At 45.4% G+C, this 18,320-nt stretch overlaps 1 protein-coding gene across 1 annotated transcript in view; it reads left to right on the forward strand.

Annotated features, from left to right (window-relative positions):
• LOC144103487 (venom metalloproteinase BumaMPs1-like) overlaps positions 1-17,952 on the forward strand; it is a 71,730-nt gene extending 53,778 nt beyond the window's left edge. Inside the window, exons 10-15 of the mRNA XM_077636190.1 lie at positions 71-120; positions 7,211-7,319; positions 14,026-14,178; positions 15,772-15,922; positions 16,607-16,726; positions 17,857-17,952. Coding sequence (XP_077492316.1) covers positions 71-120; positions 7,211-7,319; positions 14,026-14,178; positions 15,772-15,922; positions 16,607-16,726; positions 17,857-17,925 — 652 coding nt within the window. The 3' untranslated portion in view covers positions 17,926-17,952. The remainder of the gene's footprint in view (positions 1-70; positions 121-7,210; positions 7,320-14,025; positions 14,179-15,771; positions 15,923-16,606; positions 16,727-17,856) is intronic.
• The last annotated feature ends 368 nt before the right edge of the window (positions 17,953-18,320 follow it).

Genomic DNA, 18,320 nt, shown 5'->3' on the forward strand with positions numbered 1-18,320 from the left:
TGTGGAAAAGAAAACAGCTTTGTAAACAATAATTGTTTTTGAGCTTTATTAATATTTATTCGTTTTTCAGGTTAGATATGGCCTCAAATACTTTTGATGGATGGAGCAGCGGGCTACGGGGTAAGGTTTTTCCAGTATTTTGAACCGCAATTTTGGGTAAAGATATAGTACATGATGTAAGGAGAAGCCGCTGCCTTAAAAAAAATGGATATTTTGGCCTATTTTTCTGTAGTTTCTAAACTGTTCAATCGCCAAGAAAGGAAGAAAGGCAAGAGGAAAGAAGGAAAAGGAAAGGAAGGAAGGAAGGAAAGAAATAAGGAAGGAAGGAAGGAAAGAAGGAAGGAAGGAAGGAAGGAAGGAAGGAAGGAAGGAAGGAAGGAAGGAAGGAAGGAAGGAAGGAAGGAAGGAAGGAAGGAAGGAAGGAAGGAAGGAAGGAAGGAAGGAAGGAAAGATTGGAAACTAAACATTTGGCAGATTTGCCTGTCTGGTTCGGTTTGAAGACGAGTCGCCATCGAAACGTTGGGTTAAAGTTGTATTTTTGGTTGAAGATGTGCAGTTTATTAGAAGGAAGGAAGGAAGGAAGGAAGGAAGGAAGGAAGGAAGGAAGGAAGGAAGGAAGGAAGGAAAGAAGGAAGGGAGGAAGGAAGGCAGGAAGGAAGGAAGGAAGGAAGGAAGGAAGGAAGGAAGGAAGGAAGGAAGGAAGGAAGGAAGGAAGGAAGGAAGGAAGGAAGGAAGGAGAAAAAACTATTTAAATCTTGTATTCTCGGCCTTCTCTCTTCTTCTTGTCTACATTGGTGTCATCGCCAAAGCCGCTTCTGTTGATCTTGTCCACCTGACTTGAATGGTAAGTTTCTCAGAGTCCAGGGCTCTGCTATCCTATGCCACCAAAGTGGCTGTACTCATTCTTGTAAACGTTACAGAAAATAAGTAACCGATTGTAACTACAATTACTCTATCCGAAATGTAACTGACTACAGTTGTCAACAACACTCCAGGAGAGTATCTTATTAGGTGCAGAATAGTAATCAATTAAGTAGTGCGTTACTTTTCTTTGAGCTTTGTTGTCATCATACAAAATCACTCAAACAACAATAACCTAGTGTGGCTTGCATGATATTTTTTGCTTGTTGGTATATTTAAACACCAGTTCCTTTTTAAAATTGTCATCACTGAATTTGCAACGTTTCCTCCTGAAGATATCAGCCACTCCCCTGTACACTTTGGATGTAAGTGCTGCACGTTACGCTCCCACCCGTAGTTTCGCAATGCTTCGATGCAAATTTCTACGTCCTCTATGAAGCACCGCTCTTTTTTGCATCGAATTTATGGGCATAGTTTAATTCAATGAGAATCCACAGTGATCAGCTTCGGTGATCAATTTTATTTACTGAAGCCCGGAATATGTACAGGTTACTCAGTTGCTCCAATGCTGTGCGAGATATGCCTGTCCGAGATGGACCAAAAAATAAAAAAAAACTTTATTGGTCCACATGTGAGTAAGGTATACCACTGCGTAGAAGATTTTCTTGCCTTCTTAAAAGAGGCGCAACTTTACATTGTGGGGACTACTCCTATTGAAATCCCACGTATCTACAGCATATCACCAAGTGGTCTCTAGTTCATCTGTGAGTTTCCTGTTGACAAAGCGATACAGTTTTTAGATGTCGTCTTCAAGTTCTCTGAAACACAACTATGCTGTAGGTACAAACCCTGGTCCAAGAAAACTGCACTATATTTCGGTAGCGCTGATTCTAAGTTGATAAAACAGCCTGCAGCTAGCACTGATCTTCAGGCAGGACTCAATAAACCTTACCCGCAGCTTTTCAACCAAAGATTCCATAACCAATTGGCGGGCCTATTAATTGCTCGCTATGCGTGTCCATTTCTTCCTTGCATTTGTGAAAGCCAGCTCTACCAAAGAGAAAACAGAGACAGAAAAGCGAAGCATGAAGCGAACAGCAAGGTTATTCTGTAATTCCACCATTGTCACACAATGTTAAGATTGCAATTAGGATTGCAATCTACGTAGTTTTATCTGCCCCATGCAAGCTTGGGAAGATCTGTGCAATGTTTGGTGATCGAAAGCACGAATCACGCTCTGAGAATCATGCCATAAAGTGCACAAAAATCAAGAGGAAACTTATCTAACAGATCCCCTTCACGTGCAATAGTGTTAAATTGGACAAACAGGAAGATGCTGTAACGACAGTACCAGAGGACGCAACTTGAACGTAAAAAACAAATCCGGTGGCTTCTTGGGATACTATTTTATGAGCTGTTGTTCTAAACCGATCTTCAACTAAGCAAAGTTTCTTGCATGCACCAAACGCAAACTGCATCGAGAGATTATCCAAGCATTTCTTGTTTCTAAAGCGGTTGAGAAGTGCGTCAGCAAACTAAATGTTTCAATCACCGATAAAGAGCGGCGATTTCTGGACGGACACGTGTAGACTGTTTCTTTTTTTTTTCTGCAAATTCCGGCCATGTTTTCAGAGATTTTCATATGTCTTCATTAGCCTTTGACTGGGATCGCCTTTTTTGGTTTTTGACATTGCTTTGCTTCGAATGGTTTGCACTGCCCATACGGGCTCCTTGTTTTCGCCTTATCCATTTTTCTCATTTGGCGCAACATTGCTAGTAGACATAGTCTTCTGCATTGAAAAACGCAGGTTATTTCTCGTTTATTCAAGGTTATAAGCCTGTTTTATATCGATTTTCTCGTTCTTTTGCTGTTTGGAACTCTGGTGTGTGCTGTTAATAAGCAATGACTGTGCGGTGGAATAGTGTTTATCGCGGCTTGAATGTGTGCTATACGTTCACGGGTGATGGCTGTACCTGTAAAATATGTCCCATTGAAGCTAAACGCATCAATTGGTAACCATTCTTGTAAGTAATATTTCTAATCGCCCACATCATCTTGGCGCTGTTCTATAGAGTTCAAAGAAAAAGCAGTTTTTTTATTACAACAAATTAGATAGGCAACACAATTGCAAGAAGTATCGATAGATGACTCCAGCTACACCGGCAACGAAGACTGCAGGAAGCACGACACGTGAGGCATCCATGCGCGCCTGCATGAGCTGCAGAAGTATCTGACATAATTAACTTCGCGCAGAACAACACAGGACGGGATGTAGAAACACGCACACACACACACACACACACGAGCGCAAACTTGCAACTGTACTTTCAGAAATGATACATCGCCTTAAGAAGCAGAGAGGGCACAAGCGTACAAAATTCAGAACATCACGTGTGGGAAGAAAAGAGCACGCTCATAGATACAGTAAAAATTGCATCAAGAATAGGCGCATGCAGAATCTCATCAGAACTAATCGGAATTGAACAACAAAAGCTGGCTATCCATTGCGGAGAAAGGCGAGTTCTTTTTTTGAGAAGGGCCACCGAAGCCTTATTCACGCAACTTTCCGTGGTGCTAATTTTAAGGGCCTCTACAATTTCCCGGGCCATTCTATCGGAAGCTCGCTCGATAACAACAGCAGAACGGAGGAAAGGACGGCACTGCTGTTTCTTCTTCTTATTCCTGTCAGTATAGTGTTCGCATTTGAGGCAATGCAAAGACAGGTTAGAGCCACCACTTGCGCACAGTGAATTGGCGGGCTCTCTGAGCCTATCATTGAGACAGCGCCCTGTCTGGCCTATGTACACAGACCCACTGCTGTGCGGAATCTTATACGCCATACCAACAGTGCAAGGCACAAACTAAGTTTGGTGTTTGATTACACATTTGTTCTTTACCCTTTTGCTTTGGCACCTGCTGGTCATGGCGCACAGGCGGGACAATTTCAAGGGGGCTGTAAAAACGACATCAACTCCGAACTTATTAGCCACCCTCTTGACATTGTGCGATAGCTTGTGCACATAAGGAATGACTTGAAGAGATCTTTTTTCTCTCGCCAGCGTGGGGTGGGGAACATCGACGGCCCTCTCAAGCCTACGAAATTGTTTGAGCAGCGACTCCGCTACAGAACCTATTACCGATCTCGGGAATCCGGCTTGCTCCAAGCGTTTAACCTGGTGGTCAAAACTGGATTCGACCCTATGTGTGCATGAATTTGAAAGGGCTCATCTAAGACAAGAAGACAAAATGTCACGTTATACGAATTGCTAAGATCCTCAAATGAGAATGCTGGCGCCAAGTTCGTCTGCTCAACGACTGGCTTCCACTCAGTTGCTGCAACGTTGGAGGGTTTGGTTCTGGATTGAAGCTCTTGCAGGGCTATCGAAGATCTGTACAGGCTGGCACGAAGTTTTTGTGGTGCCGCCTTCTTCAAAGCCTTCTCAAGACTGCAAGGAACAAGAAATGTATGGCTCCTCTCGTGCTTCTCGGAGGTGTCTCTGTTCCACCCAAAATAGCCAAGGTCTTGGAGCGTGGGCCGAAGTTTGCGGTTGAGACCCGCTTGAGAAAGAAGACGTCCTTGCTTCGGTGCGCAGAATAGCTGAGAAGGTTCCAGATGAAGAATAACCGGCGCGTTGCCTAGCTGAAGGTTTTCATGCTGTGTGCAGCAGCTATTCCGCAAAGCAAACCGGGAAGGCAATTCTGCGTGACGTTGCTGATTTCTTCAGTGGCTCAGACTTGGCCTTGTTGCAAGCTGATAAGAGGGAGGCTTCGCCGTTATGCCTTGTCAGATGTTCGGTGAAAAGGCTAGGACGGCGGTGCTGAAGAACTTCAGAGTGTGTAAGCAGAAACCGCAGAAGTTAAAGGCCGGCGCTTTGGCGTTGCTGCGTGATCTGAACATGGAGAAGCTAATGAAAGCCGTGAAGGAATGCAAGTCAGATACGTTGAATGTTTTTTTACAGCGAAAACACACAAACCCCAGAACCCTTTCAGGGTCATTATCACGGAGAGAGACTGCTGGCAGGCACTGGTTAGCAAATATCTTCAGAGTCACCTGAGCACGCTTGTGACTGATGATTCTTTTAAGCTTGACAGTTCCGATACCCTGGTAAATCAACTTCGAGAGGACGCTGGAAGATATAACTCTGGGTTTTCGGTGGACATTGAAGAATCGTTTTATTCTGTGCCGCACGAAGAACTTTTCTTGGCCGTCCGTGAGTGCATAGAAGAAGCTGGCGCAGTGGCTTTTCAAAGCTTATGTGGTGTTTCATTGGCTGGCTTTTTCGAGTTATTGAACCTCTACTTGAATTCGATGGTAGTCAGGTGTGAGTATGGGTACTACGTTCAAAAACGTGGGATATATGTTGGCTCTTGTGTCGCGCCAGTTTTATGCGAGATATTTTTAGTTTAATTTGACCGAGACATGAAGGCTGATCTTGACAACCAAAGCGTTGTTGGTATTTTATGTATGTTGACGATTTTCTAGTCCTCCTACAACTTGATTTGAACAATGACGTTTATACGGTTGGTGGCTCTGTCTTGGGGAAGTTTTTTGCTTGCTCGAAGACTCTGAATTTTGCCCTTGAACTACCACAGGCCAACTGTCTGCAATTTTCCGATCCAAAATTATTTTTCAGTATTGACAAAAACCTTTGTTGGGCTTATATGCCACGTTCGAAGAAAGCAGTGTTGCCATATGACTCATCTCATTCTAAGCTCGTAAAACGTGGCATTGTGCCTTTTTGTCTTAGATCAGCCTTTTCAAAGTCATGCACGCATAGGGTCGAATCCAGTTTTGACCCCCAGGTTGAACGTTTGGAGCAAGCCGGATTCCCGAGATCGGTAATAGGTTTTGTGGCGGAGTCGCTGCTCAAACAAATTAGTAGGCTTGAGAGGGCCGTCGATGTTCCTCACCCCACGCTGGCAAGAGAAAAAAGATCTCTTCAAGTCATTCCTTATGTGCACAAGCTATCGCACAATGTCAAGAGGGTGGCTAAAGTTCGGAGTTGATGTCGTTTTTACAGCCCCCTTGAAATTGTCCCGCCTGTGCGCCATGATCAGCAGGTGCCAAAGCAAAAGGGTAAAGTAGAACAAATGTGTAATCAAACACCAAACTCAGTTTGTGCCTTGCACTGTTGGTATGGTGTATAAGATTCCGCACAGCAGTGGGTCTGTGTACATAGGCCACACAGGGCGCTGTCTCTATGATAGGCTCAGAGAGCACGCCAATTCCCTGGGCGTAAGTGGTGGCTCTAACCTGTCTTTGCATTGCCTCAAATGCGAACACTATACTGACAGGAATAAGAAGAAGAAACAGCAGTGCCGTCCTTTCCTCCGTTCAACTGTTGTTATCGAGCGAGCTTCCGATAGACTGGGCCGGGAAATTGTAGAGGCCCTTAAAATTAGCACCACGGAAGGTTGCGTGAATAAGGCTTCGGTGGCCCTTCTCAAAAAAAGAACTCGCCTTTCTCCGCAGTGGATAGTTGCTTTTGTTCTTCAATTCTGATTAGTTCTGATAAGATTCTGAATGTGCCGATTCTTGATGCAATTTTTACTGTATCTATGAGCATGCTATTTTCTTCCCACACGTGATGTTCTGAATTTTGTACGCTTGCGCCCTCTCTGCTTCTTAAGGCGATGTATCATTTCTGAAAATACAGTTGCAAGTTTGCGCTCGTGTGTGTGTGTGTGTGCGCGCGTTTCTCCCTCCCGTCTTGTGTTATTCTGCGCAAAGATTTTAATTATGTCGCTACACCAACTGGCCCAACGTTCTATCCTATTAAGAAGTATCTGACACATTTACAGCGTTACGAACGCTTCCCCTTGGTAGCCTTTTTTTGCAAAGTAATTCATTACGTGCTATCGACTACAGAAAAACCTTAACTGAAGTGCCCAAAATGTTAACATGAGAGAAATGTAGTCGATTGTTTACAAAATTACACAAAATTGTAATTATTAGTAAGTAATCGATTACAAGTGATCAGTTAGGTACAACTCTGACTGTATTAGACCGAGTTGGTGTTCGCAGTGGTCGCTGTACAGTAGTTTATCCCGTTCCTCCGCTCTTTAATCGCCAAAGTTTTTTTATCGTAATAGCTTCCAAAGGCTCGTCAGACCTTCCGGCTGAAACAAACAGGCCAAGAAAAATTGTATTAAAAAATACGCTAATGTAATGCTATATTAGCAGGAGAGCATGGTGTGCAAAATAGATTTTTCAAGTTACTCAACCATATCTGTACATTTTTGGACGAGTCGATTGCACTGCCGGATGCTCAGCGTTATCTCGTTTTTGGGTGTCCTGACACAGTGTTCGGGAACAACCTTCTTCACCTATCTTTCTCTTTTATTCAGGCATTGCGTTCATTGGTGGAGCCTGCTCGCTGGAAAAAGTCGGCTTAGGTGAAGACACGGTGGGAACATACGATGGAGTGCGCGTCATGGCGCACGAGCTCGGACACGTGTAAGATTGCTTTTTTCTTCTGTGTGTTGAATTTTTCATGTTTAGAACAAAGAAGTCAAAGTAAGGGGAAAAATGCAGCTCAGAGGACCCCTAGTGTTTAGGTAGGCATTATGCCAAAAATGTTTTCAAATCATCTTCCTTGACGAAAACAGCGATGCCACATACATTGCCACGTTAGTTCACCAAAGACGTGAAAAACGTACTGGGAGATTACCAATCCCTAAAGCGAGATTCTGCGACAGCTGTTGAAGATTTTTATTTCACTATATACTGAAGTAAAAATCTTGACAGCGACATGAATATGTGTAAAGTTATTGAACGCTCTGGCTATTTTTCCACACATACTCGTTTTTCGACTAGCATTCCTCCCCCGTCCGTCGTTCAATGTGGGCAGTGCCGACAGCGCCGACAGCGCTGAGCCTCTACTGAGGCTCGTTTTGCTGCAGCCGTCACTGACTAGCCGTGCTAGATTCCTTCGCTCTGGCCATCCTCTCTTCTTTCCATGGTGACCACTCACCAGTTGAGATTTGTTTCGCTCCAGCCATACAAACCTCGTTTCACGGTTACAATGTGCAACGTTGCTCACATAGCAATCACCCTTCGATTACGCATTCCTAAAATCTCTTCCTACCCTACTGCTTCCATGGTAACCACCTTCCGGATATTCATCCCTCTTTACCGTCCTGCCTCGGTAATCACTCAGAGTTTGGTTTCTGCAACGATCTCTCTCCGGTTGCTCATCATTACGTTTTTTTTTCACGGTTAGCACTCGGAAATTTGCTGAAGTGCAGTCATACATTTGCGCAACCTTTGTTATCTTCATACCCTCCTCCTACCAAGGTAGCTTGCTCCTGTTCCGTCTACAGTAACCGCCCTTTGGTCGCAGCCTTTCTGTCATGCGCTGGAGCGTCTAGATCCACGCCCACTGACGGATATGAAGATTATCGGCCACTGGACGCGGCCATCGTCGGCGGTGGAGGTCTCTCAAGCACTGAGAACTTCCGGTATGCACAATAGTTTGTTATTTTGCCACACGCTTACAGACTTCACTTTCCTGTTACTCCCCTTTCTCTTTCACCTTTATAACCTCTCGTCCTTTTCTCGCAGTGCAGGGTAGCAAACAGGTTGCTTCTTCCGGTCAACACCAATGCCTTTCCTTCTCATTCCTCTGCCTCCTCCTCCTCCTCTTTCTGTTGCGGGTTCCTCCCATTTAGCCGTACTCTCCACATATACCACTGAGCCTGTAATATATCCCAAAAACTAAACGCTTTAACCGCTATCGCTGTACCTCGCTTTACATAGTCCCAACTCCCCTGTGAATTTTTCTATTTAAAAGCCCAGCATTTTCCTCCTTAATTTTAACTGTGATGTAACTGTGGAACGTAAGATAGTGTTGAGTACACATGGATGGAAAAAGTCTACTCTTGCAATGTGTAAAGTAGTCTTTGATTTTAATATTCGTCCTGTGATTGCACCGAGTTTTGACTGCCATAGGAAACCAGTGACGTTCATTTCTACGCAATAGCGTAAATTATCCCGTTTGAACAGCAACCTCAGCGTCGGTAACGTGCTGAGAAAAGCAGATGGAAGGTGTCACCTGGCACATGCATTGTGACGTCTTAACGACCTACCCATGTGGCAGGTCGCACTTACATTAACGATCGATCACGAAAGGTTCCTCCGGAAGAGCAACCTGGGACTCTCAAGTTTCACCGGTGGCTGTGCTTGAATCTACCGGGGCAGTGGCGCATCGCTTGGCCGATGACCACTGCGCCACGAGTGGTATGAGGACTCCTCGTGACGCACGAATCCGATGCAGCAAATGACTGATTCCCCACATAAGGGCACATGAGCAGAACCGAAACGACAGAGCAGTACTTGCGCGGAAGGGATATCTAATGCAGTCACAATTCTTCAGGGCTTGGTTAAGAGTTCTGTGTTATTGAAAAGAACAGTGTCCATACCAACGTAGCTTACGCAAAGGCGACCCCGAGCCGCTGAGTGTAGTCATTAACGCTTTGGCGTCGTAACCGGAGGATGAGTTTAAGTGCCTGGTCAATTTTACCGTAATTATGAGGCAACTATGCAATAATCTACGGTAATTAACACTTAATAGATTTATGGGTTTGTGGGGGTTTAACGTCCAAAAGCGACTCAGGCTATGAGGGACGCCGTTGTGAAAGGCTTCGAAAATTTGGACCACCTAGGGTTCTTTAACCTGCACTGACATCGCATTGTACACGGGCCTCTAGAATTTCGCCTCCATCGAAATTCGAACGCCGCTGTCGGGATCGAACCCACGTATTTTATGACAGCAGCCGAGCGTCATAACTACTGAGCCAATGCGGCGGCCCAACACTTAACTGGGATGGTCTAATGTTGCTATACTTCTCAAAGCTATGCCTTTAAAGTTCGTCCTGCACTTCCATCTAGTAATGATTGCCAAAAAACGAATGAGGTGTGTTCTTGACAATAAATAGCTGAAAGCTAGGTTGGTTCCGAGGAAGAATGTGCCTATATATGATTGGTTTGGCACAATCTTAAGATATGCCAGAAATGAAAATGGCTGATGGTTTAGCACTGCTAAGCACGAAATATTGTGCGAAAGGACAGTTTCTTGCAGATGGACACTAGCGCCACGTACCTGAAAACGCGATTGGGGTGCCCACTAACACATGGCCCCAGTTACGCACGTCTCCAAATTTTCCATAATAAATTACAATTTACCAAATGTACGCCGGTGGCCTATGCTCCAGTGGCGCGTTTTTGCAGCAATGTTGTCAACGCGAGCGCCTGTTGCTCTAGTGCTGTTTTCTGCCACAAAGTTGTCCATGGCAACGCATGTGTCACTAGCGCCACATAGCTGAAAGCGCGAATATTAGTTTGAAAGTAGTATTAGTTGATGAAGACGGCGACGAGCAGTGCAGAGTGCGACAGTGTGTTGCTGTTTAAAACGAGGCGCGATCGACTACTGCGTAAACCTAGTGCTCTCGCGGAGGGGCAAGCGAAGCTGGTCTATTCGCCAGGGTTTTCAAATCCCAGTCACGGTAATAATTATTTTACTTATCTGTGGTATGCTCTAGGTCGGCCTCAATGTTCAGCTTCACACAAACTAGTGAAGCCGTGCCGTTCGACTCCATCTCGTTTTTATTTTTTTTTCTATTGTGCCCCCGTTAAATGACCGGAAGTCGCTCACAGTGGTACAGGCAGTGCGCAGGGTTCGTTGATAAAAGGAAAAAAATTGGATGGAACACATAAGCACCCCTGTAAGCGTATGACGTAACAGCTTTATTTGGTTAATGTGAAATCAGTCATTTTCTACATCTCTAGAAGCCCTCGTACCATGCCTGCGTCAGCGATGCAGCGGTTAAACGGTGCGCTCCTAACCTGCGATGACAGGTACTGCCACAGGCGGATCCTGTGAGACTCAGATTGCTCATACAGACCATCGTCTCGCCACCAGTAATTATTATACCTGACACCTGCCACGGTGGACAGTTTGCGTACAATTCGTTGAGCAGGGTGTTGTGCCGCCGAAAGTCCCGTGAAACCAATGTAGTCCACCTTCGTTGCTTCTGTGGGGATATTTCGTAGATTTTTTCGCTCATGGTCAGGGGCGCAGACAACGGCCGCAGACGACGACGCCGACTTTCCTGCGACACGGGCTGCTTAGGGTCCTCGCGTCAATACATTTCGAAAGGCTAACACGTAGCAACGCAGCAGCGGAGTCATCTGTTTATTTTTCTTGTATTTCGCCTGCTTTGGTTACGTGGCGGAACAAAAGACCACAGAGAAGATAATGCGTTGCTACAGAAAGCTGTTGTGGCTGCTTCTGAACCTCCCTATGAAATAAAGAAACACGCATTCGCATAGAGTTATTCATAAAAAATTATCAGAAATAGTGTCAGCTAATCAAATAATGATGGTTTATGGTGTATGGGGGTTTAACGTCCCAAAGCGTCTCAGGCTATCAGGGGCGGCGTAGTGAAGGGCTCCGAAAATTTCGACAACCTACGGTTTTTTAACGTGCACTGACATCGTGCACTGTACACGGGCCTCTAGAGTTTCGCCTCAATCGAAATTCGACCGCAGCGGTTGGCTCGAACCCGTGTCTTTCGGGTCAGTAGCTGAGCAAATAGTGAGGCAGGTTCTGGAAATGATTTTACTTTCACCGCATGGCAGCAGGCAATATGCGGTCGGGTTAGGTATTTGAGGCACATATATTTTTCTTATGCCTGAACCAAATTGCGTGAAGCATCCTGCATGCACGCTCTGTGCCAGCTGTATGTGCACTGAATTTATGCATGCAAGACCAGGCAAGCTGAGCCCTAAAATATTAAACGTGTTTGCTTACTCCTGATTTCGAAATGAAAAAGTGAATTAAGGAAATATATGTAAGCCGAAGGGCGCAAGCCACCGTTCGCAGCCTGTTTACGTTGGCGTTTAGGCTGAGATCAGCGAACTTCTAATTTGTTGTTCCGACTTCCCGCTTCGTTCCCTTCGTTGGTGCCGAATGAGTCGCCCTCAAATGTTTAAAAGAACACCGCGAACTAGAGAAATGAACTAGAGACTAAAGCTATTTGTTCCTGACATCGAAATATATTTCTACGCCGCCTTGGAATTATTTACCTTCATGAGTAAAATGGTCGAGTTCTTACTTTACTGCCAGATGAGCTCATTCCCAATAAGTGATGAACAACAGCTTTGTTTGTGAGCTTCATACGCACGGTATTTCGCCTTTAACCAAAAAAAAAAAGCCTATGTGATGGGGACCGGTATTGTCTAAAGCGGGCCGCGTGTATGGTGCAGCTGTTGCAGTGGCAGTAGCAGTAAACGCTGGTTTAGACTGGTGTGGGAAGTTGGTGAGGCAAATCACACTTTAGAAGTTAACTAGCCCTTCTAATACTGAAAATAGGCCGATGTGAATTTTACAAGTGCTAGAGAGATTTCATCTAGTCTATATAGTCTGAACAAGAGGGTTACACATTTATAATTAAGTTCCTGTGTAGGCCACATGCACCAGCAGACCACCCACAGGAATAAAATATCGTGTTGCAAATGGGTAAGATATCGGTGAAAATAGCAGGCCACATATGCCGAATTGGTGTGCATATCGAAGCGTGTTCTTTGATCTACTAATTAGGTGCGTGTCGGCCGATGTGGGCAGACCAGATGCAGATTCCTAATTGATCCGACATCGGCAAGTTTGTCCGCGCCCATGCGCTTCAACAGTCGGTCCCCTTTCGGCCCTTCAGACGTGTGCCGCTTAACCCATCCCATAGTATTACAAACCAAGGGAGCCCGCTTGTTGTCTAGTGCTCCATATTTCGCAGTTCTATATTTCTTGCGCTGCTGCGGCTACAGTGTCCAACTTTCGTGGACTATGAGAGCCGAAAACATATTAGGATATTTAACCACTTACAGAAGCGAGAAATCCTGATTGATATGTTCATAAAACACAGTATTATGAACACCCAAAATTTGGGCTACCTCATGAAAATATTGTCTTCAGAGCAGGGTGCGAGGACGCCGGCTTGTTTATCACGGTTACGGGCTATGTAGGACCCATTGCGGCATTTTATCGGAAACCTTTCCCTGCCTGACGAAGTTTTCCGCATATAGCAAATCCCTTATCTACGTTCGGTTTGCCCTCAAGTGCACGAGAATCTACCGACCCTAGCAGCATGCGAGTATGCCGAAATTTGAGGTCCCCTGCGTTTGGACGGCCGTTGGGACTTATCAGGGCTTTGCATGCCTAGAGCTCGAATTTCCGTTTAACCTGGCAAGGATCCGTGTGAGGGAACACGCAGACATGGAGTTTTTGTTTTTCTGCGAAGCTTAATGGAGTTCCAAATTGGATTTTGCAGGTCCGGACAAATTCAGTCTTCAAAAGCTATTCTACTTAGAGTCTACGTTTATGCGACCAAATCTCCATTGAGTAGTTCACCGGTGACCGACACGGCCTTGATCGGCATGGCCAGTGTACGCGGGTCGCTCAGCATTCCAATAGCGATATCAGACTTCAGCAGCCTCCCCAGCGTCATGCCTAGTTAATATGCTTGCCCCAACGTTCCCTATAGAGGGCCATGAAAAATGTCTGCGAGAACTGCCCACGTGTTATCACCAAGACAATCTCTACACATGAGAGGGGGGGGAGGGGAGTCATAAAAGCAGAAGCCGAGAAGTAGAACCCTTTTTTGTAAAGACAGGCGGGGAGGACACTTTCATCCAAAATTTCTCGCCACATGATAACGCGAATTCTGTAGCTCACCTCAGCCATATTTCGTGCAGCACTAGTTCTTATTGCCACAGTTCCCGGGTAAAAAAACTTGATTGTTGTGGTCGTCATATTCGTTGTTAGCGCGAATACAAGAAGTAGGCTACGGGGGTTCGTCACAAAGGCGTCCATATTACTCTTTTTTTGCCTTGAGCATCGCAGTAGCCTCCTCAAAACAAACAGGGCGAATGTTCCAACAAAAGCAGCGTTTGCGTTTGCAGTTATCTGGAGTCTGTATAGCCGAACATGGCAAAGAGGGAGAGAAAGCGGAAGGAGGCAGGAGGGTAAGAGACTTCATGCGCGGGCATCCCACGTGGTTATCCCGAGTAGCCTGCAGCGTTCAGTGCGTAATTATTATCTATCAGCGGCGTTTAAGTAGGGCAAGACAGGTTTGTAACTTCCACATATTTTATTTTTCCTGCCGCGCAGCCTTGGATGCCCACACGATGGTGAACGAAGCACCTTCTTTGACTCTACAAGCTGCCCCTGGAACGACAGCTACATCATGACCTACTTGAGTACGGATAGCAGAAGCCTGAAGTTCTCGAATTGCTGCAACAGTATGATCAGCCGCCTGGTTGGGTTGGTGCTTTTTTTTCTGCTAGAGATAAAATAGTATTTGAATGTTCGTTTAGCTTATGCAAACAATACACACTCTGCTGACGTGTTCGAACTGTAACTTTCTTTCACACTAGCTAGCAGAGAAAGGGATCAAAGCAATATCCTGGTAAATACCGCTTGAAATTTGCGTGAAAAACCTATTATCGACAACATCTCCGACTGATGCTACTATAGTGAGTAAATAATCTAACCATTCCTACGCTCCCAACAACTAACAAGCACTGTGCCAAGCTTTTCGAAGCTAAAAACCAATCGTTAGCAGGGTGTCGGCCGTGCAAGAAGGATTTGCGCTACAATATGGTGGTGAGGCAGAATAAGCTTTCTGATAAACATTTTTTTGAGATATTCCTTGCTCTAGTAGCATATTTCATGATACTTTGCAATATTTAGTTATTTTAGCCTAATTACGCAGATTTCGCTTATTTCTCGTCGTCGTCCCGTCCATATATACTCCTCTCTTCTTTCTCTTTCCCGGACAGAAGAAATGACAGATTGAGGAGTGAAGATCAAGAGAGGCAGATGATTAGTAACGCCGGGCTCAGAACGCTGTAACAGTTGTTGTGACCTTGAGGTGGTCCCGTAGCGCTCGCCACCCGTTTTCTCACTCCGAGTCAGGCGTCGGTGAAAATAGCAAAAGGCGTTTTATGCACTCTATACTGGGCATTTTTACAGAACTTGATCGGCACGTGCGCAGAGAGCTAACAACAAACGCGACTGTTCTCGTACAGCGACGTCCGGCGAGACTCCAAAGTGTCACATTACCTAACTCCACTCGTGAGCAGCACTCGGCTCTCGCTGGGTCGGTCTCTAGCTCCCTCCAAGCGGCAGCGCTGGGGCTTATAAAGCCCGAGACACGGTTGTCACTCAAACGGCCCAATACAAAGCCAGCACTTGACGGCCGTCCGAGAGGTCCAAGCAGCAACCGCGCTGGCCACCCGCTTCAAGAGTGCCGCGGGCGGTGACTTCCAGAGGGAAAGGGAAACCGGCGCCTCGCTGTCTAGCAGCTTGCTGCACGTTTGGGCATGTCGCACTTCAATACTTCTTTATAGGGCTTCGCTGTCCTGTGGAGCAGCACCTTGGCTTGTAAAGGAAGCGTTAGGGCGCCACTGCCTTGCGGCGCAGCAACGGAGCTTGTCAAAGGGGCGTTAAAAGGAAAAATTTCGCATCCTGCAGGATTGGAATCCGGGCTGGTTGTCCGGGTATATCACCGTGTACATGGCCACAGCCACGAACGTGCAGCGGGGCAAGGAGAGAATGAACACCTTCAGAACAATTCAACGTTTTGAGCGAATAGATACGATGAACCTATGCCAACGGCCAAAGACAGAAAGAAACACATGGAGTGTCGAAAAGGCGAACGTCGCCAGGTTAATGACCGGAAACACACAACGTGAGAAAAGCGTCACTGTCGTGTGCACACAATTCTCGCACCAAGAAACATTCTTTGTAGCACTCCCAAGCGTAAAACATCCTGCCACCTTCGACCATAGCGTAGTCATTGTGTTAATAATTTCGCGAACGGTTACTCATTGCAAAGTGTTTTTTTTTGCACAGGTCACGGCAAGGTGCTTGCTTATTGATCATAAACGCAAGAAGGAGAATTTTAAAAAAGTATTTTGCAAAAGAACTGCCGGGAGACATCTATAAGAGGGACAAAATATGCCAGCTAACTTTTCCCAACGTTACGAACACACGCTTTATAACTGTGAGTGCTCTTTCCACTGATATACTGACGGTCATGTTCTAGGGTGAATCAAGTTTTCTTTCTTTCGAGTCAAATATAACAGGACATTACGAGTTGCGGTGGTGTTTCAAAAAATAAACTACAGTGAGCTGTAGACGTCACTGTGCGATCCAACGATGAAACGTCTCCGTGGTGATTTGAAAACTGAAAAATTTTGTCGCAAAATACTTGATGGCCAGATTTCCAAAAAAAATTTTGTTAGCTCTAATGCCAGTCACACATTAGCGCCAAAAGAGAGCTTTAGGATGTATCACGAAAGTTACCGTCATATCTTACACGGCTGCCTGTATTGAACTTCGAGACCCATACGATTAACTTTCCGCGTGCTTAGTATGCTATGCATATCGGAAAGAATAGCATGAGTTTACGTTATATTATCGAACGAGTCGCTTACGCCGACAGTGTAAATTTGAATATTTTACTCTCACAAGCAAAACAAAAAGGAGGCAGTCCAAAATTTATTTTCGCACAGATATAATGATAGCTTTAGCAGGACCTTATATAAGGTGCGCATTTGTTGTGCCAGTCCATGAATATTTACCGATGTACCATCCTGAGCTTCGTGCAACTAATTATCATTTTATATTACCTGCCACGATTTTCCCATTGTAGTTGCTTTTGACTATACGTGTTTTTTTTTTTCAGGATCCAAATGGAACTGCTAGATGTCACGCCTTTTGCTCTGGGCCAAACACTACGAACCCCAACAACACGCCACTGCGAATGTTCATGCCAGACAACACTCCTTGCAACGAAACAGGCGGAGTACGAGCAGTTCGAACGCTTTTTATTTTTGTTCATGTAATACAGGCCTATTGACAGTAAATGTCTATATATTTGAAGAAAATAGTACACGCGGAAAAACAGCTTGTCAGAAGGTCGAATCAAACCAGCACTCAAACTGAACTGAGTAGCCCCGCAATGTGAGAAGGTTACCGAGTAAGTTAAAATTATACAGAGCCCTCAGTGCGACGGCTTTGAATGTTTTCACTAACAACGACTCTGAACGTAGCAGCGTTAAATAAAATTTACCAGTGATCATACAATGTGACATGACAAATATGCGTTATCAGTATTAAAGCCTCGTGCCACAGCTGCTTCCGTAGATGAACCGTACTACAATCCTCCGCTCTTTCCAAACTCTCTTTTCTCGTTGCACTGTACTCATACTATTCGCTAAGTTCCCGTCGCAGACATCCCTCGGTTGCCATACCTATCGCAATACCTTCCTCCTTTCGCAGTAACCCCCATCAGAATACCCGTTTCTGCGCTCTCGCTGTACCCTGTTAATTCCGCGGTAACCACCCGTACGGCAGCTCCAACGGCAACCACCCTCCGATTGTGGATTCCTCGCGTTCGCCATATCCTCCGAATACCTCGGAAAGCACCCGCCTTATGCTTCCTGTGGCAATCTCCCTTCGGTTGCGCAATCTGATACAGTCAGCCTAGCTTCGTTCATTCAAGATAACTCCATTGCCAGTGATTTATGTGGCATCCACACTCCGCCTGAGGATTATACCGTCCTGCTATCCGAGTAACCGCCTTTCGAATGGTTCAGTTAGTAAGCAACATCCTGCATGCCATTGCTCCGCTCACTTCACGCCCTCCTCGATACAACCTTCTACCGGCTGGCTCTAGTGGTAACCACTCTCTTTCTACGCATTCCTCCGCAGTCGTCATATCTTCCCCCTTTCACTGCAACCACCCTCCGGATGTCTCCAGCGGTAAGCACTCTCCACGCTCCACTACAACGCCAAACTGAGAACAGGCGCTTAGTAGCTGTGCTGCTAAAAATAACTGCCGTGCTTCTAGCTACTCTGAGGAATATGTTCGCCTGCGCATCGCCGAAATTATTTCATTATCATTATTTATTTTCTTCATTCCTCTCTTTTCAGAGGTATTGCCTAAATGGTGACTGCGTACGGAATAAAACGAAATACAGAAAATACAGAGGGTACGAATGAGAGCTGCAAACACAGACCGTAACAAACCTTGCTCCAAGCCCAATAAAGCATACGTTCATTCTTGGAAGCTATTAGTGGTGTTCGTTCTTTGAATTTTTGAATGTCTCATAGCAAAAGGGGTTGTGTTAGATGGACCTTGCGGCTTTCTTAAAGCGCAGTACTGTTGAAGAAGACGCTTTCTCGCGCAACCTGTGCCATGATTTATTGTTTGCTCATGGGTTTCACACAAGGTAGCAACGATCAGAATTTAGCAAAGTATTATATATCTTCATTTCATATTTCTGGACACGATATACGAAAGGAAGATAAACTCCCTTATCTTCTTAGCATAGGCATTGTTGGATGCGATGAAAACGAATGGCTACTAACTCGGGGGACAGTATGAATATAGTGAT

This window comes from Amblyomma americanum, chromosome 9, assembly GCF_052857255.1.
Source record: "Amblyomma americanum isolate KBUSLIRL-KWMA chromosome 9, ASM5285725v1, whole genome shotgun sequence".
In the NCBI taxonomy this organism is placed as follows: Eukaryota; Metazoa; Arthropoda; class Arachnida; order Ixodida; family Ixodidae; genus Amblyomma; species Amblyomma americanum.